Genomic DNA, 25,249 nt, shown 5'->3' on the forward strand with positions numbered 1-25,249 from the left:
ACGGCCAGCTCTCCTCTGTCACTGCGTTACAAATGAGGGAAGGGGCTCCGAGTTGGCCAGCGGCCTTCTAGACACCGACCCTCCTGCTGGTTTTCTATAGCCAGCCAGAAAGGGACAGTGGAAGGTTCTAGGGACAGTCACCATTACTAGCACTTGCTCCTTTGTGCGTGAAATGGACGGCTCGTGGTCCTCCCATGGCCTCAGGCAAGTACTTGCCGGCCAGTTTTCTCAGTGCTTCATGTGAGGCCACGGGAGGTGAGACTGTCACCTCCGCCTGGGGCATAAAACACTTCCTATCTCTCAAGGTCCTAACGCGTCCTCTGAAACTAAGACTGGCTTTCTCGACCTCCTTAGGTCACAGATGCTCTCTGGAATCTAATAGCTGTGGGTTGCCCAGAAAAATGCTCCCCTGCACATGCCCATTCTGGGGGGCCAGCAAGATGGCACCCCAGGCAAAACACCTACTAAGCCTGACCTCTGAGTTTAATCCCTGGGACCCACATTGTGGGCGGAGCAAACCGACTGCTGCAAGTTGTCCTCTGACCTCCACGTGTGCACCATGGTGCCTGTGCGTGCATTCATGAGTATGTACACAAAAGGCAAGCAGAAATGATAGACTTCAGCCCACACATGTCAAGTTAGGAAGTCGTGCTTTTTGCATTGGGATTCTGGGGTACAGAAAGACCTACTGCACATGTCAGGCTCAGGAGAGGAGGCCAGGTAGTGCTGGCTACTGGGTGTCCCTACTCTTGTAACAGGCACATATTCTGGAAGCAGCATCTGTGCTGCAGAGACAGGTCTCCACCTGAACTCTTGTTGCAGATGCCAAGTCACCTCATGGAATGCCTGTGCTGTCCTCTGAGGTGCAGAGTCGCTGAGGCTCAGAGAGGTGAAGCAGCTTAGCCAAGGCCACACAGCTTGTATCTACCAGATCAGGTAGTTGGTAGACAAGTACGGATGGCTACATCCTGCCCTTCGAAAGCACCCTGCCGGCTGGGATCTATAACAGGACACTGGTTGACCTGGCCTCACAGACCCAGATTTAACTCAATGCCATCCCACTCCAGTGTTCTAAGGAAGCCCCCCACCCCCACCCCCGCGCGCGTGCGTGCGTGCGTGTGTGTGTGTGTGTGTGTGTGTGTGTGTGTGTGTGTGTGTAGGACGGATGTCAATGTTAAGTTGACATCCTTTGTTGTCAGTGTATTTTTTCAAGGCATCCTCATTGAGCCTGAAGCTCACCGCTCACCAGTTAGCTAGGCTAGCTGGCCAATGAGCTCAAGGGATCTACTTCAATTACTACCACCCACTCCGCCCACCTCCAAGCAGAACTGGGATTAGAGACATGCACTCAGGTCTTATATGGGTGCTGCGGATTTGAAATCAGGGCCTCATGCTTACATGGCAGGCACTGTACTTACTGCACTATCAGCCCCCTGGGAAGTCGTTTCTAAGTCTGGTTTTACACAGATGACATTAAGTGGGACCCCCAGCCACACCCCATCATTGGTACTGCCTTCATCCCTGCTAGTTACTTCGTCTCTTGACCCAGCCCCTGGTCCAGCTAATGTTAATTCTGCAATCAGACACCTCTGGGATTCTGTCCCCAGCCCCAGGGTCTTTGGGACTTGGGCCTACAGACCATGAGCATGGTGTGACCAGAAACTCAAGGTTGGAGTCTGTGGGTCTCCTGTGGTTTCTTTGGTCTGGAGCAGGTGAGGATGGGCATCTAGCTGTCCTGGGCCTTTCTTTTTTTCTTCCTTAAGCATTTAATTAGTATTTCAAACAAGGAAAATATGGATGGACGTTTTCCACCCATCTTAGCAGCTAATAAGGTGTAGATGTGCACACCACGGGGAAGATTTGCCTTTTTCTTTCATTTTTTTTGTTCTCTGAGACCAGGCCTCATTAGTCCAGGGTTACCTCCACCTCACTCTGAAACCAAAGCTGGCCTTGAACTTCTGATCCTCCAGCGTTAGCCTCCGGAGGATGGGGATTACAAGCCCGCTCCGCTACGCCTGTCTCTTGCTTGTGTCTTGAATAAATACAGTGAGCAGCTACAGACAGAGAGGTTGAGAGCTGGAGATGCCAGGCCAGCGGGTGAGCAGCCTGGGGCTGAGTCTGCCTTGGGGTGGTGTTTCCCAGAGCCTCCCCTTCCCCAGTCTGTAGAAGAGTGATTTCCTCATTCCCTGGAGGACAGAAGAGGGCCTAGACCTTGCCAGAGCGTGAGAAACTTGGGGGCAGGGGGTTAAAGAGGGAGTTTAGCACCACATAGGCGAGTTGGTTTAGCAGATCAATGCTTCAGCAGGCTGAGAGTTCTGATTTTCAGGGCTATTGAGCTCCAATGTACAAGCAAGCTGGGGAAAAAAAAATAGCTGTGTTGGTTCTTTTAATGATTAAAGGTAATGACAGCAGCTTCGTTCCTTTGAAGGCCTCCCCCTTCATCTCAGTCTTCTCCATCTTGGTTAATCTAATCCTGCTAAATTAAGAGCCTGCCAGGCTTGGGATACAGCTCAGTGGTAGAGAGCTTGCCTACCATGCACGGGGGCCTGCTAGAGCCAGCACCTATCCACAGAGTGAGCGTGCAGGTCACTGGGTCTCGTGGGCAATATACAACCTGGTGAGTGAAGAGAAAGGCCAGGGCCCTGGCTCCAGGGTGCCCGCCCTTCCGCCCCGGCTGGTGATCTGTCTGTCTGTCTGTCTGTCTGTCTCTGTCTCCTATATGTATGAATGAGCCATGGGAGGGGTTGAGGCAGGCTAAAGCAGGGCCGGCATCCCTGGCAGGTGAGAGAGCTGGGTGGAGCCCCAATGGCCTGTGTCTCGGGGCTGCCCTCACAGACACTGACCCAGGGAGCCTGTCAGTGTCCACCATGGCTCAGCAGGGAGCAGCCGCGTCCCTCTGCTGGACACGCCCTCAGTGATGTCTTCCTGAGATGGTGGGGAAGGCAGAGCGATGCGTCCCACAGATTCTGGGGCCTTTGCCTTGTCCCTGTGACTGCAGCCTAGGATGCGCAAGGCCCACGGGAGCCTAACGTGAGCTCTGGGGAAGGCTGTGTACCACAGCGTCAGGTGTTTGGTTCCGGCCTCCCTCCTCACCTCACATCCCAGCCATGCTCCCCAGTCAACACGGTTCTTTTGTGACTCCGATCTGTCAGCCTTAATGAAGTGGCTTCCTGGCTGCTGAGGACTGAGAGCTGCTACTGGGGACGTAAGTCACCAATAGAACGGAAAACACCGGAATACTGTGAGGTGCCAAGCTGGGCCTGGCCCAGTGTGGTTCTAAAAGGCTAATAAAAATCTACCAATTAATTGTGACAGCTCAATGGAAAATTATTCAATTGTGAACAGGGGCAAGCCGCCACTCGCAAGGAGGAGGGGAGATGTTGCCATGGAAACATCAATATAAGTCCTCATCTCAGCAGTCACAGCCAGCCCTGGAGTGAGCTGCTTCTGACGGGTGTGTCTGACCTGGGATGGGATGTAGGAGACTCAGCAGCCTTTGAAAGGGATGCTCTGCCTGGCCCCAGGCTGCACACAGCCCAGACTGAGCCCCCGCCAGGTGGAGATGTCAGCCCTTCCCCCCCAACCCCCCCCACTCCTAATTCTAAGAAACATAGGTAAGGAGCAGGGAAGTGAACAGGGAAACAGCCTGTGCCGTCTCTCCCTGTACCTTCGCCCAGCTGCCAATTAAGGGGCTGGTAGGAGAGGCGTGCGGGGTACAGACAGCCTGATTTCCATCTCCCCAAAGTGAAGGCTCCAGGAGCTCAAGAAAAGAAGTTTCTGGGGCCCAGAGGACCCGGAAGGAGGAGGCCGGCATTCCATTATGGTGCTGTAGTTGTTACGACTTTTATTTCAGAAGATACACACAGCACATTCCTAGTTTGGGTATCTGAAATTCAGCCTTGCTTGGCAGAGAACCATCCCTTCCAAGTTCAGGTCCCACGAGGCCCCTGACTTGGCAAACACTGTCCTGGACAAGGCCAGCTGCCGGAGGGGATGGGCCGCCGGAGGGGTTGGGCGGGCCATCGGAAGGGCAGCTTGGTGCCGCCGCTGCCCGCTGTGGGGCTTTCTTGCCAAAGGCATCTTGTGCTAATGGGGTGGAGAGCACACTTGCTGTCTTAGGTTTGTGTTTGGGTGGGTTCTCTTCTCCCCATCATTTGTAACTCTCAGAGCCACATTCTAACACAGCGGAGTGTGATCTCTCATGATGCTTCAGATGTCAGCCACCAGCGTCCCTGTGGGGGCTGTCGGGATTTTGACTTCCCGCGGTAATCCCGCAGCCCACCTACCATCAAATGAGCAACAGAACCAGAGGCCAGTCATTTTCACAGCCCCAGTGCCCTGCCCCTGGGGGCTGGGGCTGCTCCGCTGTCAGACCACTGGAGAAAGAGGGTGGCCGACCCAGGCAGCAGCCTGAGCCGTGGGTTGGGACAAGGGCCTTCGGCTTAATAACCAAGACACATTTGCTCTCCTTGTGTGGGTTGTTTGTTTTTTTTCCAGGAGCGGATGATTGTTCTTTGTTTTTGATTTTATTTCTTTTTAACACCATCCAAATTTTTCACTTGAGCAAAGTTGAAAATAAAAAGTTGCGCACACATTTATCTACCACTAATTCAATATGATAGGCCTTTGCTGTCTCCGAGACTGGGTCCTGGGGTGGGCGGGCAGGGGCAACAGTGGACAGATAGGCAGAGTCCACAAAGGCCCTCACCGGCCAAAGCGAAAGCTGAAGCCTCCCTTCCTCCTGCTATAGCTGCTGAGCTCCTCCGCCAAGGTGCCTAGGGGGCCGCTGGCCTTCTCTGAGTCAGTGGGCAGGAACCCTGCGGCCTGGCTGCCGCCATCCTGCCTCCCTAGGCGGAAGCCGGTGTGTGCCCTGCGCGAGGCCTGCAGTTTCTTGGCCACCACAAGCAAGGCCTGTGGCTGTGGTACTCTCGGCCACAGGGAAAGACCTCGCACTGAGTGGACTCTGTGTCCCTCAGCCAGGTGGACCCTGCTCATCTTGGCTCCGACGTCACCGACGTCTGTGGGTCCCATTCTGTCCAGCAGGGGAAAGCAAGCACTCAGTGGCAGCAAGAGGAGGTAAAGCAAAGAGCGGAGGCTCCTCATCTGAGCGGAGGAAGGAGAGGAGGGGGTTAGTGGCCAGCATTTGGTCTCATGCACTCCCTGGCTCCAGGTTTCCCGTGACAGCCTTTGGAGGGACAGCTGCCGGCTCAGCTTAGCCTCGGAGACTGGCCTTTCTTCGCCACCGCAGGAGCTGGCTGTCCCAATTAGGGTTTTCCTCACTCACCTGCCGCCAAGGAGCTGTCTGCCTTGGTGGCGCAGTACTGACGTGCCACTGCTGCCAGCTGGCTTGCAGAGGTACCCGGGTGGCCCTCAGGGCTGTGTGCATTTGGGTTCAATTTTCTATTATAATTATTGACTCCTGGGCCGTGGGCAGAGTGAGAAGCAGTCGTGTTTCAACTTGATAATGAACAGGTCTAGTTGGTCTGCTGGGAGAGCCCACTGTCTCCGTAACTCAGGACAGGGAAATGGGCCTGGTGGTCCTTGTGTAACTGGGGAGGAGCCAGTGACAGGGATGGGGACAGCCAGCACCTACTAAGCTCACTGGACAGGACAGGCTTAGGGCTAAGGATTACCCACATGAATGGGCTTATCTTCAAGATAAGTTTGCTTCTCTGTCTAGCAAACTGCACCCCACCACACAGCTGGAGTGGGGGCTCGGGACTCAATTGGCCTCAGGGAAATGATTGCTTCCTGCACACAGCCATCCACCCCACCACCCAGAATGCCACCCCCAATTCCTAGGACTCAGAGGCACAGGGTTTGCTGGATCCTACAGCCTTCTAAGGGAGGGAGCTGAGTTGAAGGATCCTCATCACTCTGTATCCCCATGACTGTCCCACTGTCACTGGGTGCCCCCACACCTCTGCCTTGCTGGGAACTTCCTCATAGAAGAAGTCTGTCTTGCAGTGACCGTGGGTGAGCCAGACTGGGCTGGCTCGTCCTCTGAGGAGCCCCCTGAAGCTGGAATAGAAGGGGGAGAGCGTTCTTTCTAGAAACAGCTCCCTTGAAAACATTTCAAAGATGTGAGCTCAGTCAGAAAGCTTCAAAAACAACAACAAAAAGCAGCCTGGCTTCCTAACCAAATCTGGCTTGCTAAACCCCTGGTCCCCAGGGGCTGGAGTAGCCTCCAGTCTGCTGCTGCTAAAGGGGCTTCCTCAGGCCCCAGTGGACAGCTGGACAGCGTCCCCCACAGGGGACAGGCATGTCTCATTCCCTTTTCCCTATAGCATGCGTGAGGACCAAGGAATTGTCTTTGTCCTCAGAGACAAACGCTTCCTTGCTGGCAGCTAGTGCTGACCTGTACAGGTGGGACTTGCGCACAGGATGAAGCTATGGGGAAGCTGTGGGTCTCCACGATCCGCCCCCCCCCCCGTGTGGCTCCAGGTGCCATGCCTGCCTGCACCCAGGTCACCTGGAGCGCCCACCCTCGGGTCCCCTGCTGTACTCACTGTGCTGCGGGCTGCTCTCAGGAGAACAGGTGGATCCCTGGCCCCAGTGCCAGGCAGAGCTACTTGGGTCCTGGTCCAGCAGGCATGGCCCTGGGGTTTCCCCGCTTTATGCAGATCCCTGGTGTCATGGGCCCCAGCCTGCCTGATTGCTGTACATTCCTGGCCCTAGGATTCCTTTGGGGTTGCTGGTGGTGAAGGCGGGGGCAATGTGGGCCACAGGACAAAGACACAATGCAGACAGGATGTGGTCCGACGAAAGTGGCAGGCACTGCCCTTTGGTGAGGACATCATGGCCCGTGAGCTGTGAGTACAGACCCTGCAGACCTGGGTGGAGACATCAGTGCCCACCCTCGAGAATCCTGTGGTGCTGACCTTGTGGTCTCCCTGCAGAAAGGGCGACCTTTTTCACTGCTGGGGTGCTGGGAGGGTCACAGATACCCAGTCCCTTCTGTAGGAAGGTGAGGTAGAGCTTTAGGAGAGGTGAAACTGGACAGGAATTCTTTCTTCAGAGGGGGCAGGGGACAGAACCCAGAACCAAGCAGCCCCTCTCCGGCTTCAGCCCTAGCACTACTCCCAGTCCGTCCCACACGGATGGTGCGCGCTTCTCTCACCATTCTGCCCCGTGGCTGGGCTGTCCCTGATGTCCGTCCACACCGACGGTGCACGCATCTCTCACCACTCAGCCCCGTGGCTGGGCTGTCCCTGATGTCTGTACATACCCCAGACTTGGCTGTGCATCCTGACATAAAGCCACGGGGCCTGCCCTTCTGAACCCCAACTGAGTGTGGTAATACCCACCTCCCTAGTAGCTGTCACGGTGGCCGGGAGGCAGGGCATAGTGGTAGCTAGGTGTGGACCTTGGCAAAGGCATATGGCGGGTGATGAGGTCATGGTGCCTCTCACCACCACTCCTCACCACACACCATGGCTTCTCTTCTGCAGACTCCATGACTGGGCGCTGTTCTTACCGGCCTGGCCTCACCGCAGTGTGTGTCTAGGGAGGCTGTGTCACTGCCCTTCCATGGCCCATTCCTTTTACCAGAGACACCCTCTGGAAACCGCCCACTGTGTCTGGCCACTGCCCATTCCAGGGCACTACTCAGCCCAGTTCTTCTGGTGACTAATGTCAGATGAGGCTTCAGCAGCTGTGGTAGGATGAACCATTTCCAGACAGGACCCCTGGTGGCCAACCTGTTCCTCAGCTCAGACTGGGTTCCCCCATGTCATGCTGTGCCTCTGAGGCCGGGAAGCCAGCTCAGAAGTTTGATTTAGTCGAAGTCTTGGCTGGGAGGGCTGGCCAGACTACCGGGGCACTTTCTAGGCCCACTTCTGGGCTCCTGCCAACATTGGTCTCTGATAACTGGAGGCCCAGTTTCTTCAGCCGCAGTCTGCCATCATGGACTCTGCCAGCAGCCGAAATCCAGGGCAGTGTGGAGGCTGGAGCTGAGGGTGCCTGCGGTGCCCTCGGGCAGCACAGGCCTCACCAAGGTCAGAGGCTAAGTAGAACAGGAAGCAGTTTTCCAAAAAGTTCTAAGGCTCCCTGGGTGATGGCCCTGAGGGCTCCCTGGGTGACGGTCCTAAGGGCACAGAGCTCCGATCCTGCCTATCTGAGATCGCTTACACCCTGACCTGTCCTTGCACATGGAGTGAGGGCTGGGACTGGATTGAGAGGGCACATTCACCACAGCCAGTCTGTGCCCTGCGGGTACTGAGCCAGCCCCAGGCCCTTGGCTTCATCTGAACTTAGCTACACAATTCCCTCCCAGAACAGGACCCAGCCTGAAAGTCCATCCAGCTGCCATCTCAGGCAGCTGTGACCCTCTGAGATTGATGATGTCACTGCAGTCCTCATGTCATGAAGGTCATGTGGACCCACTAAGTCCTGAGGATGACATGACCAGCAGGATGCCCTCCCCACAGGCGTTCACCACCACACAGGCCCCCTGACTCCCCACAGAGCCTTGGGGAGCTCTCTCCCCTCAGTACTGTGTCCTGTCGGAGGGGTGTCCCCAAGCTCCTAGATAGCTCTAGAAAGTTCCGTGGCTGGGTTAGTAAGACCTATCCAGATGGTTCTTGGAGCCACAGCCAGAGTGGTCCAGCTGAGGGAAACGTCACGACCGTGGCCTAACAGTGTCAGGGAGCAGGCTAGAAGGGCAAGGCCCCCACCTGGGTGCTGTGTCTCCACACGGAGACAACCACCATGGGTTTCTGTGTCCTTTCCTCAGGCAACCCCATCTCTGTCCTCCAGCCCCGTGACCTGGAGTGAGCGCCGAGTGGACAGGACGATGAGGGTCTGGTGGACCTGGACTCAGGACGCCCCCACAGTGCAGGAGTAAGGATGTCCGACTGTCCCCTGCTGGTGTCTTCCTTCACCAAGCAGCTCCTCCAGCATTGGCACTCAGCACTGCCTTTCATGAAATAACCTGGGTGGGCCTCAAGTTGAAGCCTCGAGTCGAGCTGAGCAATAATTAGTTTCTCGGAGGGCCAGCTCCTCAGAGCCCCGGACCCATCCCCTGTAGGGGCCATTCACCACCACAGCAACACCAGGGACCCAGACTCTCAGACAGCCCTGCTGGGTACCCTCGCCTGCACCCCAGGCTTGGCTGTCTCTGCCTAGCCACCGAGAGCACACACACACCTGGTAAGCCAAACAGAGTGGCCCGAGAACACTGAGTGTCTGCCTGGCTCTGCTGCGCCACTGAGTGGGACAGGACTAGAGGTGAACACTGGAGCTGGCTCACCACAAGACTTTATTGCAGACAGGGACACACAAGACGCCAAGTGCACACCACCCCAAGTAGCATCGCCCCGCTCCATTTGCCCATGGAGTGTTGCTCTGACCCTCAGAGCTCCACCCCAGCCCCAGGGCCCCACTGCGTCCACCGACGTGAACACCTGCCCTGCTCATCACAGCTAGACTCAGGTTGGACCCCTCCCCCACCCCGGTTCCACAGCAGCCTGACCCCAGGCCTCTGGACTGATGGATCCCTGCAGTGGTGGGGCCACCACAGGGTCGGAGAGCCTTCCCCGAAGGCAGATGAAGAAACGGAGGCTCTCGGAGGTCCCCAGACCATTGGTTCCGTGTTGTTTAGCACAGTTCTGGGCTCCGCGAGTCTTCTGCCAGCATGTTGCTCCTCAAATCATAGCACAGGATTAGGCCAGCCGTGGTCATTGCTCTTGCCCCTTGTCCACATCTCCTGCCTCAGGGCCAGCCATCTTGATTGGAGCTGGAAGGTCACACTGTTGCTCACAGACTTTCTGGTCATCTAAGGCCCTATTCTGTCCCAGGAGTGCTCCTTGGGGACAGGACCTGTGGTGACCATGGCCAGACTCCCGTGCAAAACCAAGAGGTGACAAGGATGAGGGGACAGGGAAGCGATGGGCAAACACTAGTCCCCACTCACATGAGCCACTGATGTCACAGGAGAGGCACACGGCTCTAACCTGATCTTCTACCAGCCCAGGCTTGGGGGGGGGGGACAAGGCGCTGTCCACTCGTGCTGGCTAAGTGTCATTGGCATGACACGGGTGTAGCCGGTTTGAGGCCTTCAGTGGAATCCACGGAGTCAGCTTAGGCTCGGAAAAAAGTTTTGATGGTTTGCAGTTGAGACAGCCATGTTGCCAAGACCCTGCCCCAGAAGGAAAGCAGTGTGGCTTGGCCAAATGACATCATGGGACTCACTCGGATCAATTTGACAATTCCATTGTCAAACCAATTATCAAACCATTATCTAGTGTGTCAGTGGTGGACTTCACTTGTCCCCCAAAAGTTTTCCCAGCATTCCTGCTTCCTGTGGGCACTCTGATCACGGGTGACAGCCATCTTGCACAGACATCAGACCGGTGAACTCAAACCAGGGATGGAGGCTGTGGCCCAGTGTGTGGGACAGCGATTTCATCTGCCTTTGGAGGGTGTACACCAGGAAGGTGAAGGCAGGCCTGTTGGCCTGGCCTCTCCCACTCTGAGGGGCTTTGGGCCCACTTAGACAATTTGGCAAAGCCACACCCCCTCAAGTACCCGCCTGGCCTGGGGGAGAGCTTGGTATCCCCGGGGCAGTGGTCGGGCTCTGAAGGGCTACTGTCTCCAGTGTGACCAGACAGGGATGCATGTCACCAGCTGCCCCCATCGGGATGGACTTCAGCTCCTGTGTTCTGCAGCCCAGCCCTGGCCCGGAGCCCATGCCTCCTTCGCATGCTCACATCTGTGAGTCCGTTAACATCACACTCGCGGGAGTTTGTTTGATGACACATCAGAAAGTGCTCAGCACTTCTGAGCAGCGATGACAGCGGCGCTGGCAGCAGCATCAGCACCGGCTCGGTGGTGGGTAGTGTCTGCCAGGCCCCACCTCTGCGATGAGACTCGATGCCGGGACAGAGAGGGAACGAGAAGGGACTTCCCTGTGTGTCCCTTGTCCTGTCAGAACTCTGGCTAACTCTGGGCCGGACCCACGTTTCTTGTCACCAGCTGGGGACCAAGTAAGCAATAACTGTCCTTGTCCAGTACCTAAGATGGCTTTGACCCTCACAGAAGACCCAAGGCCCAACATGAGGGACTGAGCAGTGGGATTCAGGCTTTGCTCCAAGTCTGGTGGAAGGGAAGGGCATGGGTCCCTGCCTGCCTGCCTGCCTGCCTGCCGGTGTCCCATTCTCCTGCCAGAGGAGGGTCACCATTGCCATCCTACCTTCCAGCCTTTTCAAAGCTTCCCACAGAAGGTGGAAGCTACTCAGCTGCCAAGCAGGGCTGGGGCTGCAGCCTGCCTTCCTGGGAGATCACCTGTAGGGGGCAGTAGTGGGGTGCAGGTCCAGGTGTTCAACCTGCTTGTTGCCTCAAGTCTCCTGCCCCATTAGGCCCTGATGGCAGTACCCATCATCACCAGCAGGGGGCAGCCTCTCTGCAGAGATGGCAGCCTTAGGCCCTGTTGAGTCCCCGGGTTTGCTCGCTTCCACTTTTGGGCTTCTGGGAGGATACTAGAGGCAGTCCAGGGAAGTTAGCAGAGCATAAGAGTCTAGCATAGCCCCACCCCAAGAGGCTCTCATTGGCTTGGGTCAGTCCCGCCCTTGCCCCAGAGGCAGGCAAAGTGGGACAGAAGCCATGGCTGTCATGCAGGGGGCCAGACAGACCTTGTCTCAGTGGGAAAAAGCAGATGAGCTTTGAAAGCAGCCAGGATAGAAACCTCTCAGGTCTGCAGAGGCCCAGGGAAGGGTGGCCTATAGGGCTGGCCTCGGTCTTAGGACTTGAACTTTGTAGACAACTATGCCCAAGGCCAATTGTCCACAAGACAAAACCAAGCAATGTTCAGCCCCAGCTATTCAGGGTGTCTGATAAGAGGTGGGGTCTCCAGGCCCAGAGGGAGTGGGGCTAGGGCAGGCATCAAAAGGTCTGGAATGCTGTTTGACCCCTGCTCTTGATGTTCTTACGAAGCCAAGAAAAGTGAGGGGAGAGGGGGTGCTGCCCTGCCAGGAGGCAGCAGGCACAGCACGAGGGCCAAAGTTGGGCAGGTGGAATTTGGGGTTGCCAAGTGCCAGTCCCACTGATAGAAGGGAGATCATGTTAGCTGATAAATAGAGGCCTGGTTGCGAAGGAGTGCCCCTGGCTCTGGGGTGTCAGGGCTGGCCCTAAGGCATCCCTAATGAAGAGCAGGTCGGCCATGCACAGGAGGGCAGAGAATGCTCTTGCAATGGCGGGCATGGAGCGGGCATGGGGTGAGATGTGCGGGGACCGGACATAACCAGAGGACACCAGGGCTGGGCAGGCTGCCAGCCTAGCGTTCCTCTCTGACCGGCCGGATCTTCATCTCTGAGAACTTGAGCGAATACTGCCAACCAGTCCAGGAGGACCACTCGACACCGTCGGCGTAGGAGGCGTGAGCACCACGCAGGTACTGGCCGTTGAGGTTGGATGTGTGGCAGTTGCGGTACCACCAGGCCCCTCGGTAGAAAGCGGCACAGTTGTTCTCCGAGTGGTCGCTGTCCCGGTCCTTGGTGGTGAACCTCATGCCGCTGTGCTTGAGAAGGGAGTCACCTGCATGGTACCCACAGAGGTGACAGAGGCCCCAGAGCACCGTCCACCTGCCGTGTGAGCTTGGGTGCGCGTGTGTACCCAGGCAGCTCCCCTGCCACATGCATGCCTTCCGGCCGTCCCCGTGTCCAGGCTCCCTCTACCCTCCCCCAGCTCTCTGACGCTCCATTCCTTCTGAGGAAAGCCAGCCCAGGGGTCTTATCTACAACCTAATGGCCCCACAGAATCCAACCCCAGGAATACCCTGGCTCCAGCTCCGGACTCAGCTCATTGCTCTGTGAAATGTGGAAATGTGGAAACTAACCCAGGCTCCATAGGGCTGCGGGGTGAAGTCCCGATAGGACTTGCGGTCTAGATCCCCACCCCAGAGGGCAAAAGCCCAGCAGGCCACCTCTCCCCGCTGCACTGTGAGCCTCACCTGCAGTGCCCGAGTAGTCGGCCACCGTGAGTGGGTACCCATCCTCCTCAGGGTCCACAGAGAACAAGCCCACGCCAAAGCTCCCATAGTGGGCATAGGCAGTGCCATTGTCAAAGTCTTCTAGGTCCACATGAAGCTCATAGGCTGCTTGTGTGGTCAGGGCATGGATCCGCTTGAGCCCTGAGGAGGGGGAGGGGGAGAAAGATGGAGCAAGTCAAGGGATGCAGGGGATGCCCCTCCCACGCAAACGGAGCTGGGCGCCTATGATCAGGACAGCTGCCAAGTGCGCTCTGCGCTCTGGGCCGCTCCCTTTTCCCTACAGGCGTGATTTTGGCAGAAGCAGGAGACTTAGTTGTCACGCCTGGTTTTCTGTGTTCACTTTATGGCAGGATGCACTCTCCGATGCAGTGTGTGTTGGCATCTCGCACACGTATGTCAATGCCAGGTGTCCTCTGTCCCGCTCCACCTTCTGTTCCAGACAGGGTCTCTCACTGGAGCTGGAGCTCACAGACGCAGCTTGGCTGCCTGGACAGAGAGCTCCAGGGCCCCCTGCCCGTCTCTGCCTCCTCAGAGCGAGGATTACAGGTACATGCCACTGCACCTAGTTTTACATGGGTTTGGGGATCCAAATTCAGGTCCTCTTTACTGACCGAGCCATCTCCACTGTCCCCCAGTTGTAGAGGTGACAACAGGTAGAGAGCTGGTCAGAATTTGAAGCTCAGACAGGGTGGTGGCACCCTCACCCGAACCTGGCCTCTGCGCCTTTGCACGTGCTGTTTCTCTACCGTCCCTCATGACCCTGTCACCATCCCGTGCAGCCATAGGAAGGTGGTTGGCCTACCGTACTGACCCAGGCACCCTCTTCTCCCATTCATCATTCTGGTTCTAGCTGGTTCCTTGTGAATTTCCCTGCCAGTTTAGTTCCCTAAACACAACTCTGCAGTCATCGGTTGCTGCAACCCCGGTAGGCACAGTGGGACCTGGTGTGGCCCGCGCTCAATAGATATTTCTCAGTTCACAGAGCGAAGGCAGCGCCCGCTTGCTCTGCTCTCCCCAGGTCCTGGTTCTGCACAGCCCCACCCCTTCCTCCCTGCCTCTAGTTCTCCCTCCCATTTCCCTGCCCGCTGGCCCTTGGGTCATCCCAGGGTCTCCCACAAACAGGGCACTTCCCTGCCTTCCCGATCAGCTCTTGATTAGGGGGGCATTTAATTAAACCTCACAGGTTCGCGGTGCCTAAGACGATCCATCAGCCCCTCCCCATGGGCCAGTATTTGGGTTACTGTGTGCGCAGTTTTGTGAACCCTTCTCGGCTCAGCCTTGTCTCCTTGCCAGGCAACCTATAGCCCATCACAGGGTCCCTGTTCCCTCTTTACCCCGCTCAGAGCTGCTGACTCTGTTCAGCCCAGAGACCTGCAGGATGCAAGGCTTGGGAGCTGCAAGAGCAGGCAATCCCACCACATCCTGCCTCCCTGCCTGAGCTGCTATCCCAGAGCCGGTGGCGTCCAGGCAAGCCACTCTCTCTCTCTCTGGGCACGGCTTGCACACCTGTTGTGTGCAAGAGGGGCTGATGGATAGATGCGCAGGCAGCAGGGGGCAGTGACAACAGTCCCCACCCGGAAGCTGGCACCATTGTAAGAACCTCCTGCATAGTGATCAATCAGGCACCATCAGAACAGGCTTAATTACAGAACCTCCGCACGGCCAGTGACTGAGCCCACTGCACGCTGCCCAGAACCAGCTGGTGCGGGGAAGGACGCGGCAAGGCAGGCACAATGATTCCCTATTGTACTGGACAGAGAAGGAAGGCTCGGAGAGGTGGAGTCCCCCAGCCAGATCACACAGCTGGTGAGCAGCAGAGCTGGGATCTGAACCCAGGCAGAAGGGCCCAGACTCTTTTCTTCAGGCCCAGCCAGGAGAGATTGCATTTCCCAAGGGGTGCTGAGAGATGTCCTTTCCCATCACTACATGGTCACCAGGGCTTAGAGACCTGCAGTCAGCTGGGGTTAACAGTACTGGACTCTGGACACAGCTCACTAGTGCCTGCTGGGGCTGCTGGGCGAGCTGCTAGCAGTGGGCAGGGCCTCTGAGATTCGTCTCTCAGTGCTCTCTCCCTCCCTTCCTCAGCCTCCTGTCTTACTTCAGGAAGCTCCAGCTCTCCATGACCTGGGATTTCTGCCTGCCATGTCTCTGACTCCCTGTGCACACAGTAACGCAAATGAATTGGGAGCTGAGGCAGCCCAGTTGTCCCCCAGAGTGACAGAGGACCCAATACCAGTAACACACGGTCACCCCAAGGCTCAAAGAGCTGAATCTAAGACACAACACACACACACACAACACATACACACACACACACACACACACACACACAAAGGGGCTGACTAGATGCCTCCGTGGGTAGAGGTGCTGGCTGCCAAGCATGGCAACCGAGTTCAATCCCTTGACACAGTGGAGAGCTGACTCCCATAAGTTATCACCCAACCTCCACACGCACCGTGGCACCCACATGTGAGTGTACACATATACACACACAATAAATCGCAACAAACAAAATTAAATTAAAATACAAAACAGAACAAAGAAATGAGATTTAAAAACATGGTAAGTAGTGCATGAGGTATGACACCTGAGGTTCATCTCACACGCGCACACGCGTGCACACATACATACACACTCATACAAACATACACATCTACCTGCATTCATACACCCACTCCACATACACACACAAAAATTAAAACTTCAGGAAATAAACAATAGTGGGGAAAAAGCTAAGAGGTAAATTAATGGGAGCGAATGTGTGGTGTGTATCCATAGCCACGGTATATAAAGAGCATCCGTAAGTCAATAGGAACAGGGCAAGCCCCCAGTGAGAAGGTGACCAAGGGGCAGAGAAGCAGAGGTGAGGCCACGGGGAGGCTGGAGCCCTCCCAGTTGACATTCTTGTCAGGGCGCTTCGTCTGCAGAGCTAATCAAAGCCTTGCTTAAATGCTTCCTCCCCCACCTTCTGCAGCTGCTGATAGATTTCAATTAAGATGCCAGTGAGCAGTGAGGCGCCAACCCTGATCCAAGCTTATGGGCGGGAAGCGGGAACAAGGCCTCTAACTGGCTGCCACCGCTTTTTCCTTTCCTTGGGGTGGGTGAGGAGGACTTTCCTACCCGACCGTGTTCACAGTCCCTTCTAAAATATCATCAGAGCATGCCACACTTCCCCTGGAGCCTGCCTGGGCTCCTCATACCCAGCTTATCCAGTGGGACTGTGGCCCCACCTCTTGAACCTCAGGTTCATCGTCTGTAGAAGGGGATGATGGGAAGAGAACCGCTCTCCTAGCTGGTGTGAGGCCCCAGAGACCCATGTGTGGCATGAGCTCTCAGTAAACTCCGACCATGATCTAAATGGTGTGTGCCCTCTTCTCACAGAGAGTCCCCATCTGTCACCAGGATGGGGCAGGTCCTGCCCTTCTAGAGACCTGGTCAAGGAACACAGACTTAACCGATGCTGTGGGTCAGTATGCTACTGACTTATGGGCACCCGTGTTCCTCCACCCTGCCATGGGTCCTGCCTTTCCCGTGGGGAAACCTCCGCCCAGAATCTCGGCCCCTCAGGGGGTGTATGGAGTTGAAAGTGCTGAGTGGATTGGCCACTTGCTGGGGGTGGCACACTCAGCATCCCCAACATGACTACTGCTGACTCTGAGGGCAGGGCAATGCCTTGGTTAGCCCCAGCCCTCCTAACACCCAAGATGGGGCCCCTGCACGCACCAAGGGCTGAGGGAGCCACTAGATAGTCTCCAGAGAGGTCAAGGCTTCTTGCTTCAAACAAAGGGTCTCTGGAACTGCCGCTCCCCACCTGGGCGGGGGACTAGGGAGCCTAGGCATCCTCCATCTGTCTGCCTCTTCTGTCTTCCCCATTTCTGATTCCCACGTGTTTAGTTTGCACTTCAGCGTGCACTTGGAGATCAAAGGACGATTTGTGGAAACCAGCCCTCTTCTTCCACAGGAACGTCCTGGGGACTGGACGACAGTTCTCGGGCTTGGGGCCAAGTAATTTATCTGCTGCCTTATCTCCCTGGCCTATTAGTTTTTTTTATTACTATTGTTTTTGAGACAGGGTCTTAATATGTTGCACCATTTAGCCTGAAAATCCTATGCACACCAGGTTGGACTTAAACTTGTAGCAATCCTCCTGCCTCAGCCTCTCTAGTGCTGGGGTTACGAACATGAGTCATCTTGTGTAGGTGTTATTTTTATTTTTCTCGCTTGTCTTGAAGGTTAAGGCCAGCACAGGCCTGGAATTGGGGTCCTCCTGCCTCCTGGGTGTTAGGGCCACTCCACCCAACTGTCCCCGTCATATTTAACAGCTCCTGTCTGCAGGACCCACTTGTATAATATTCTTCAGTTAGCTGGCTCTGTTCTCATGGTTTTGATCTCTTGAACCTCCCGAGACTGGGATGGGATCCATTTACAGAAAGGCAAGGAGCAGGCAGAGCATGGAATGTGCCCAGCGTGGGGACACTTACCCAGCCAGTGCTCCCCCGTGAGCTTGCCAAAGCCCTCCCGGTAGGCTTCCCAGCCTCGGAAGAAATTCACAGAGCCATCCTCCCGGCGCTGAAACACCTGCAAGGGGAAGGGGAGGTAAGCACAGGAGCCACCGCCTCAGGACCCACGGCCCCTAGGTTCCCGCCCTTTCCCACAGGCTGCCCACAGGTAGAGCGTGTGGGTGGGGACCAGGCCTTCCACTTCCCTCAACAGCTCCTGGCTCTGGGACGTGGAGCAGATCAAAATCTCAGGAGCTTGTATTAGCCAGAGGCAGGACTGAATGGCCCACCACAGCTCCCTGGAATGTCCCTGCAAGGGGTCACCATGGCAGGGCAGGCGGGTGGGGCGCCTCAGCTCCCAGGCCCAGCCCCCTTCTGCCGTGGGATTGAGGGCAGGGGCTCGGGCTGTGGCTCAGCTGGCAAAATGTTCGCATGAGCTCTGGGGTTTGTCTCTGCCTATGCCAGGCATGGTGGCACAGCCGTAGCAGGCAGAGGCAGGAAGAGCAGAAGTTCAAAGTCGTCTGTGGCTATGCTAAAAATGCAAGGTCAACTTGGGCTTCACGAAATGCTGTCTCAACTAAAAGAGACAAAGAAAGTTAGACGGGAGGGGGGGTATGCTTGGTTGCGGTTTTTATAGGTGGTGGTGTCTGTTTTATTTTTTGAGACAGGGTCTCACTTTGTATTCATCTACCCTGGAACTCACTGTGCAGCCCATAGCAATCCTCCTGCCTCAGCCTCTCAAATGCTAGGCACACACTACCAGAATCAGTCCATTCTCAAGTTTTTAAGCAACCCTTCACCTTATACTTGGCCCCCAGATTCCCACCTCTCACACTCCTGTGTAGAGACCAAATCACCAAGCCACTACTCAAAGGAGGCCCAGAAGCCCAAAACAGGCTTCGGGTGTGACTCGGGTACCAACCAGCCGCTGAGCCGCCAGAGCCGCCTCTGTTCTTTTTAATAACATTCTCCATTTGGGAGTGTGGAGTCCCATTGGTTAAATTGCCTTGAAATAAGGACGGTGCTGGTCCCGGCCGAGCTGACGAGTATTTACACGATCGCTGACAGTCCCGTTCCGGGGCCGCCGGGCCCACGCCGCCTTTCTGTTTAACAAGCCTTTTCCTGCTCATTTGCAGAGGCAGCGCCCACTTGCCTCCATCTGTGTCTGCGTCTGATGTCAGAGCTCTGGCTGCTACTTTCATTACTAAGCAGCCCGGTTCCGGCAGCTCGGAACAGCCCGGGTGCCCGGGCGGAGCAGCGGCGTCTGCTCGCGAGATGCACCGGGTCCCCAGGGACACGTCAGTCACAGGCAGTTGGGCAGCTCTGACGTCACGGGCTGGGGGAAAGATGACACTTTTTTCCTACTGCCCCGACCTGGTCCTGAAATTTGAAGTCCTCAGGAGGGACCCGCTGGATGGAAGGAAGTTCGATAAGGCTGGGGAGATCTGAGCCGTGTGGAGAGCCGTATTGACGGCCCGCACATTGGGACCCTGAGCACGCGCCCTTTGAAAGGCTTAATCCTGGCAGAAGCTTAGGCCCTCTGGAAGGCGAAGGCGGCAGGCGGACTGAACCTGCTTCTGTTGGAGGAGGAGGAGATCAGCGGGAGCCGCAGGCTGGAAGCCCCTGGCAGGCTCACCTCCTACTGGAGGCCCTAAGGCCCCCACCCCGGGGACTCAGTCCAGTCAAATGAAGGAGTTGAGGGTCTAGACACCAGAACGTGGCTGCTGCACAGCCTCTGATAGCAAATCCTCTGCCTCTCTAAACCTGTTTTGTCATCCGTGAAAGACCATGCATGGGCTGTGAGGACCCACGGGTGTGGGTAGAGGCACAGTAGGTGTGCCGTCACAGCTGGCTGGGCAAACATGAGCCGGGTAGACCTGGCCACGGTCCGCTTTGCTGCCCTCTCTGTCCTACCCTGATCTCTCTGCCCAGTGCCAGCCCCGCACATCTCCTCCCCAGCCCTCCTGTGTGTGCTTGCTGCTACACGTCCAGTCCCAGTCAGACTCTGGGGAAACAAAGTCCACAGCACAGAGTCCAGACTCTGCCCTTAGGGACCTTGGAGTAGGAAAACGCAGACAGGCTGGTGTGCAGGGTACTCTCGACCACCACACGCAGGACACAGAGCAGAGGAAGAATAGGTCTGCACAGAAACATGCAGCTCCTGCAGGGCAGAGTCCTGGCCCTCACACTGGCCTGCCCCGTAGTTCACAGCATCCCAGGACCTCCACAAAGGACACCTTGCCTAGAGTGAAATGAGAAGTGGGGTGCCAGACTTCCAGTTCCCCCTGACACACCAGGGAAGGAAACCCTAGTGGAGACCAAACAGGGAAGCCTGGTGTGGAGAGGGATGTCAGAGAGGAAGGCCAGAGAGGAAAGAGCACCTCCCACAGGCAGCTGGGCCCAGCTCAGGCTGCAGGTTGCAGTGAGGCCAGCTGAGCCCCTCCTGAAAGGCAGGGGAACCACTGAGGTTTCTGGATGGAGCCTCCCAGTTCCGCACCCCATCCCCAAGGAGCTCAGAGCTGGGGGCCGGTCCCAGCCTCCTCTTCAGATACTCTGCAAGGACAACAGTCCCAAGTTCCTGATCCTGCCTTTTCCTAACCCTAAAGGGCACAGAAAGGAGCGTCCAGGCCATCAGACCAGATGGTGCTGAGACCATCACTTCCCTCCATGGCACCTGCTGTTCGCCAGATTCCTCCTCCAGCACAGACAGGGTCTGTGTTTTCCTCTGTGTTCTGTATGTTATGGAAGGCGGAAGCGGGGATAGTGGCTAGGTAGCAGCTCACGTCCTGAGCCACTGTCCTACCAATGTCTCAGCTGTCGGCCACCACACTGTCCCCACTGCACCGTGGACTCCACCTGAACGGTCACCTGAGGCAGACACACACACCCTGGGCCCACCAAGGCCACTTGCTAATTTTCTACCCAGCAAAGGGGCACCAAAATTAAGAACAGCCAGCATTAGCCGGGTGGTAGTGGAACATGCCTTTAATCCCAGCACTCGCGAGGCAGAGTCTGGTGGATCTCTGTGAGTTTGAGGCCAGCCTGGTCTATAAAGAGCTAGGTGCAGGACAGCATCGATAGCTACAGCGAAACCCTGTCTCAAAAATAAAAAATAAATAAAAAGGCCAACATTCTCATTAGATTGTTAAATTTGACCCTGAAGAAACCAGGGTTGACCTGGGGAGATAGATCAGTTTAGAGTTGCTGGCCTTGTAAGCATAGGGTGTGAGTTCAAATCCCTAGCACCCATGTAGGAAACTACGTATGGCTCTATGCGCCTTTAGTGGATGCACTGGAGGACAGAGATGGGATCCCAGGAGCTTAATGGTCAGCCAGCCTCAGAGAAACAAGTTTCTGGATCAGTGAGAGGCCCTGTCTTGAAGCAATAACATGGGAGGCAACAGAGGGAGACATTCAGTGTCCCCGAGGGTCTCAGCATCACAAGCATTGGCATGCACACCCACAAATCCATGTGAACACACTATGCACTTGTATGTGCACATATATACACAAAGCCAAGGCAAGTGTGAGGGCACTGGCTGGGGAGGAGAGAGAGTGGATCCCTGGGGCTGAATGGCTCATCTTCCCTACTTGGCAAGCTTGATGACAAGGTCTCAAATTAAAAACTGGGCATGGAGCCGGGCGGTGGTGGCGCATGCCTTTAATCCCAGCACTTGGGAGGCAGAGGCAGGCGGATCTCTGTGAGTTCGAGACCAGCCTGGTCTACAAGAGCTAGTTCCAGGACAGGCTCCAAAACCACAGAGAAACCCTGTCTCGAAAAAAAAAAAAGAGCACAGAGCATCAAACATTGTTCTCTAGCCTCCACGTGTGCTTGCACACACATGAACATGCGTGCACATAAACAAAGAAACCCTAGCACTTGCCAACTTGGGCACTGCAGTTGGGCTGAGATACACTGTGACCCGCCTCTTGAGGGGCCCCCTCCGCCATGACTTTGGAGATGGAACTTTGAGATCTTCGGGTCAGGGCTCAGATGTCCACTTCCCACCCCCACCCCCAGACGCACAGTTTACACTGGACGCCAAGGCTGCGGGGGAATAGGTCAGCTGAGCCGGTTCCCACTGTGCCCTCTTCTGTTCCACTCTATTCGATTTAAAAAAGCAGCGTTGATCGCAACCCCAGGAAATTGATTTCGCCACCTGCCAATGGATCCAGGCCCACAGTTTAAGAACCGCTGCCGTCAAGTTCCTGGGTTCTGCCAAGGGCCATGCAAGCCACAGGTCGAATATCGAGTGGCTGAGTGTCCCCGAACTCACGCTGACACCCACTGCCGCTCTGACAAATCCCCAGAGGTCCATGTGGCTCAGGCTAGCCAGCTGGACAATACCAGGTGCCGGGCACACGGGAGTGCTTCGTCAGGCTCTGAGGCCCAGGGCAGACCGCAGCTGTGCCTTTAGAGCTCTGGAAATCAGCTGGAGTTTAGTACCAGCGACAGGATGTGGGCTTTAATTAGAAAACGAGGATCAGCTGGGCGGGAGGATGCCAGCCATGGGCCTGGAGTGTCCCGCTCCTTCGGCCCCAGGCCTCCCAGGTAGACAGAGGCCGATGAAGCCAAGGCCAGAAGCAAAGTAGTTATTGATCAGCTCTGGGCCTGCACTGGGTGTTGGCCCAGCTCCTGGGCTTCACTGGGCTTCCGGCTGGAAGGCGACAGAGAAACACTCACCGACGCCGGAGCCTCCTGGGCCGGTGCCATGAGTGGGAAGGCAGACAGCGCGTGTTTTCTTGGTTCGGATTCTTAAAACCAGGCCTCCTACCGCCACTGGCGCAGCTTGGAAGTACCACCCAGGGGCTCTGCCAAGGAGGCATGTGGTCCACATGGTCCTGCAGACGGTGCTGGGTGATTTCAAAGCAGAATCAGCAGCTACACCCGATGCAGTGGACTGCTCTGAGAGGCTCAGCAGAGCCAGAGGGGCCACATCAACATGGCAGTGCCTCCTCAGCCTCCCTCTCTACAAGCCTGGGCCTAGTGGAGGCTCCAGAATAACCCTGCCTGGCCCTCTTCATGCCTGCAACAGTACCGAGGACAAGGACCTGGTATCTCATACCACAGTCAAGGGGCGGGGGGGTTCTCCCATCTAGCAGTTGGCGAGACCAATGGGGAATGTGGGTGACCTTTGGAGTTTGAGGTGGTCAGAGATTGAAGATAGCAGGGCACTCCCTGTGGAGATGTCCTGTGGCCCTGGTGGATGAGCAACTCAGCCTGCACACCTGGATTCCAGCTATCTCTCAGCTCCAGGGAGCATTCCAGGGTAGCACCCAGGGGCCACAGTACTACAGCCTCACCTCAATCACTTCCCAAGTTCCGGCTTCTCCCCCGGAATCATGGCTGCCACGGAGCCTGATGTGAGCTGTCAGACATGGAGAAGTACAGCATCCAGAGAGCTGGCAGTCCCCAGGGACAGGCACACACGAGCCCGCAGACACAGCACGGCTGCGTTCAACCTCTTGGGCCTGCGCCTCAGTTTTCTCGACTATTACATGGAGAGTCTAACAGCCCTATGCCCCAAAGTTTATAGGAGGAATCATAGTGCTTGTTCAAGAGCCAGGGACGCAGCTCAGATGGTAGAGCGCTCACCTAGCATGCGTGAACAAAGTCCAGGTCCATCCTCAGCACCTGGGGGTGGAGAGAAGTGCCCCAGAAACCCCAACCCTTGGGAGCTGGAGGCAAGAAGACCAGAAGTTCAAGGTCATCCTTGGCTACACAGCAACTAACTTTAAGGCCAGCCTGGGCTGCATGAGAGCCTGTCTCAAAACCAAAACAACACACAGTGCTAGTGTACAGCATTGAGCACCATTCAAGGATGCTCTAAGCACTTGGGAACCCCCTCTGTGGGGATCGGGGTGCTCAGGGAGGTAGCTGTGCTGGGAAGTACACTGGGTGGCTTGAAGAACCAGAGGATGGAAGGGTGCTCCCCCACAGGCCATGATCCTGGGGCAGCGGTGGTCCCCTAAACCTTAGAATGTCTCCAGGAGGGGGCACTTTTGATCTTCCTATTCTGTAGGGCTGGGGACAGGCAGGGGCCTCAGCCAGCCTCCCAGACCTGCCCAGTAGGTGATTCTGGGAGTAGAGGCAGGAGGAGCCAGGGAAAAGCTCAATTCTTACTTTGCAAGAACAAAGAACTTGGAGGAATCCCTAAATGTGTCCTACCTCCACAGAAGGCTCTGCCCGCTTCCTGAGGCTTTCTGACTTGGGATAAGTTCTGAAACCTAATCTTTCTAAGCCATGTTTCCCCCTCCTTGACCTCTTTCCTTGCTCCTGAAGATAAGTCAGCAAGAGCTGATAGCACAAGTAGGTCTGACAACTGCCCCAAACCAACTGATAGCACACAGTAGGTCTTACAGAGCCCCCAATCAGCTGGTGGCACACAGTAGGTCTTACAGCTGCCCCCAAACCAGCTGATGGCACATAGTAGGTCTATTCACCACCACAAAATCAGGCTAATAGCACACAGTAGGTCTGATCACCGCCCCCAAATCAGGCTAATGACACACAGTAGGTCTGATCACCACCCCCAAACCAACTGATGACACACAGTAGGACTGATCACCACCCCCAAACCAGGCTAATGGCACACAGTAGGTCTGATCACCGCCCCCAAACCAACTGATGGCACACAGTAGGTCTGATCATTGCTCTCAAACCAGGCTAATGGCACACAGTAGGTCTGACAGCTGCCCCTCCAAAAGCAGCTGCTGGGTCCAGAAGGAAACGGCCCACTCCTTGTTTGTGACTGGAAATGGTACCCCCGGACTTGGCACCCTGCCACATTTCTCGGGCTTGGCAGCCACTGCCTGCCAATTCTGGCAAAACACTGCTCCGAGCTGCCATTTGTCAAGTGCTGGGCTGAGCGGTTTACATGTGGCTCCCCATGGACACCGTGCGCTACCCGATGGACACCAGAGTTGGGGAACTTGCCCTGCTCTGGGTGGAGGCAGCCTCCTCTGCCAGATCAAGAGAACAGGAAGGGGTGGGTACCAGTCTCTCCAGTCACTGTGAAAGTGGGTGGGCTCTGGGCAGCAGCATGGGGACATTTCTGTGGCCCGTTGATGCCACAGCAGGTCGCTGGCTCTCCTGAGGGGAGAGGGCTGGCCCTGGTCTCCCCTGCTAGTCTGGCGGCCTGGCCTCCCCAGCACAGGGTCCCCTGGAGCTTTTCATCTCTCTCTGTGCTGCCTGCCTGCCAGGATCCTTTGAAGTTCTACAGGGAGGGCAGGACATTCCTCCTACCCCACAGCCTATGGAGGAGAGAAGAGGATGTGGGGAAGGGGGGCTTCCTCTTGTATGGAGCCAATTAAAGGCATATCTGAACCCGTGACCCCACTCGCTCAGTGGGAAAATGCCTGGTGGAGCAGGCTGCAGAGCAGGAGGGGTCAGCGTGCACAAGCCAGGTGGGGTGGGATGGGGAGTGTGTGTGTGCCTGTGCATCAGACAGGTGGGGTGGGGTTTGAGTGTGTGTGCGCGTGCACACGGTTGTGCCTGTGCAACAGTCAGGTGGGGTGAGGTGGGGTGTGAGTGTGTGTCTGTGCAACAGTCAGGTGGGGTGAGGTGGGGTGTGAGTGTGTGTGTCTGTGCGACAGTCAGGTGGGGTGGTGTGTATGTGAGCGTGCACGTGGGTGTGCCTGTGCAACAGTCAGGTGGGGTGAGGTGGGGTGTGAGTGTGTGTGTCTGTGCGACAGTCAGGTGGGGTGGTGTGTATGTGAGCGTGCACGTGGGTGCGCCTGTGCAACAGTCAGGTGGGGTGAGGTG

The 25,249-nt window shown here is 56.3% G+C and overlaps 2 protein-coding genes across 2 annotated transcripts in view; both read right to left on the reverse strand.

Moving 5' to 3' along the window:
* Window positions 1–4,704: 4,704 nt before the first annotated feature.
* On the reverse strand, window positions 4,705–5,103 carry Qrfp (pyroglutamylated RFamide peptide). The gene has a single exon (XM_075984462.1). The coding sequence runs from the start codon at window positions 5,101–5,103 to the stop codon at window positions 4,705–4,707; it is 399 nt and encodes a 132-aa protein (XP_075840577.1).
* A 4,128-nt stretch (window positions 5,104–9,231) lies between these two features.
* The window catches only part of Fibcd1 (fibrinogen C domain containing 1), a 33,245-nt gene continuing 17,227 nt past the window's right edge, over window positions 9,232–25,249 (reverse strand). The window contains exons 5-7 of the mRNA XM_075985783.1: window positions 17,467–17,563; window positions 12,947–13,126; window positions 9,232–12,531 (exon numbers count right to left, since the gene is read on the reverse strand). Of these exons, the coding sequence (XP_075841898.1) occupies window positions 12,272–12,531; window positions 12,947–13,126; window positions 17,467–17,563 (537 nt within the window). The 3' untranslated portion in view covers window positions 9,232–12,271. The remainder of the gene's footprint in view (window positions 12,532–12,946; window positions 13,127–17,466; window positions 17,564–25,249) is intronic.

This window comes from Microtus pennsylvanicus, chromosome 9 (assembly GCF_037038515.1).
Source record: "Microtus pennsylvanicus isolate mMicPen1 chromosome 9, mMicPen1.hap1, whole genome shotgun sequence".
In the NCBI taxonomy this organism is placed as follows: Eukaryota; Metazoa; Chordata; class Mammalia; order Rodentia; family Cricetidae; genus Microtus; species Microtus pennsylvanicus.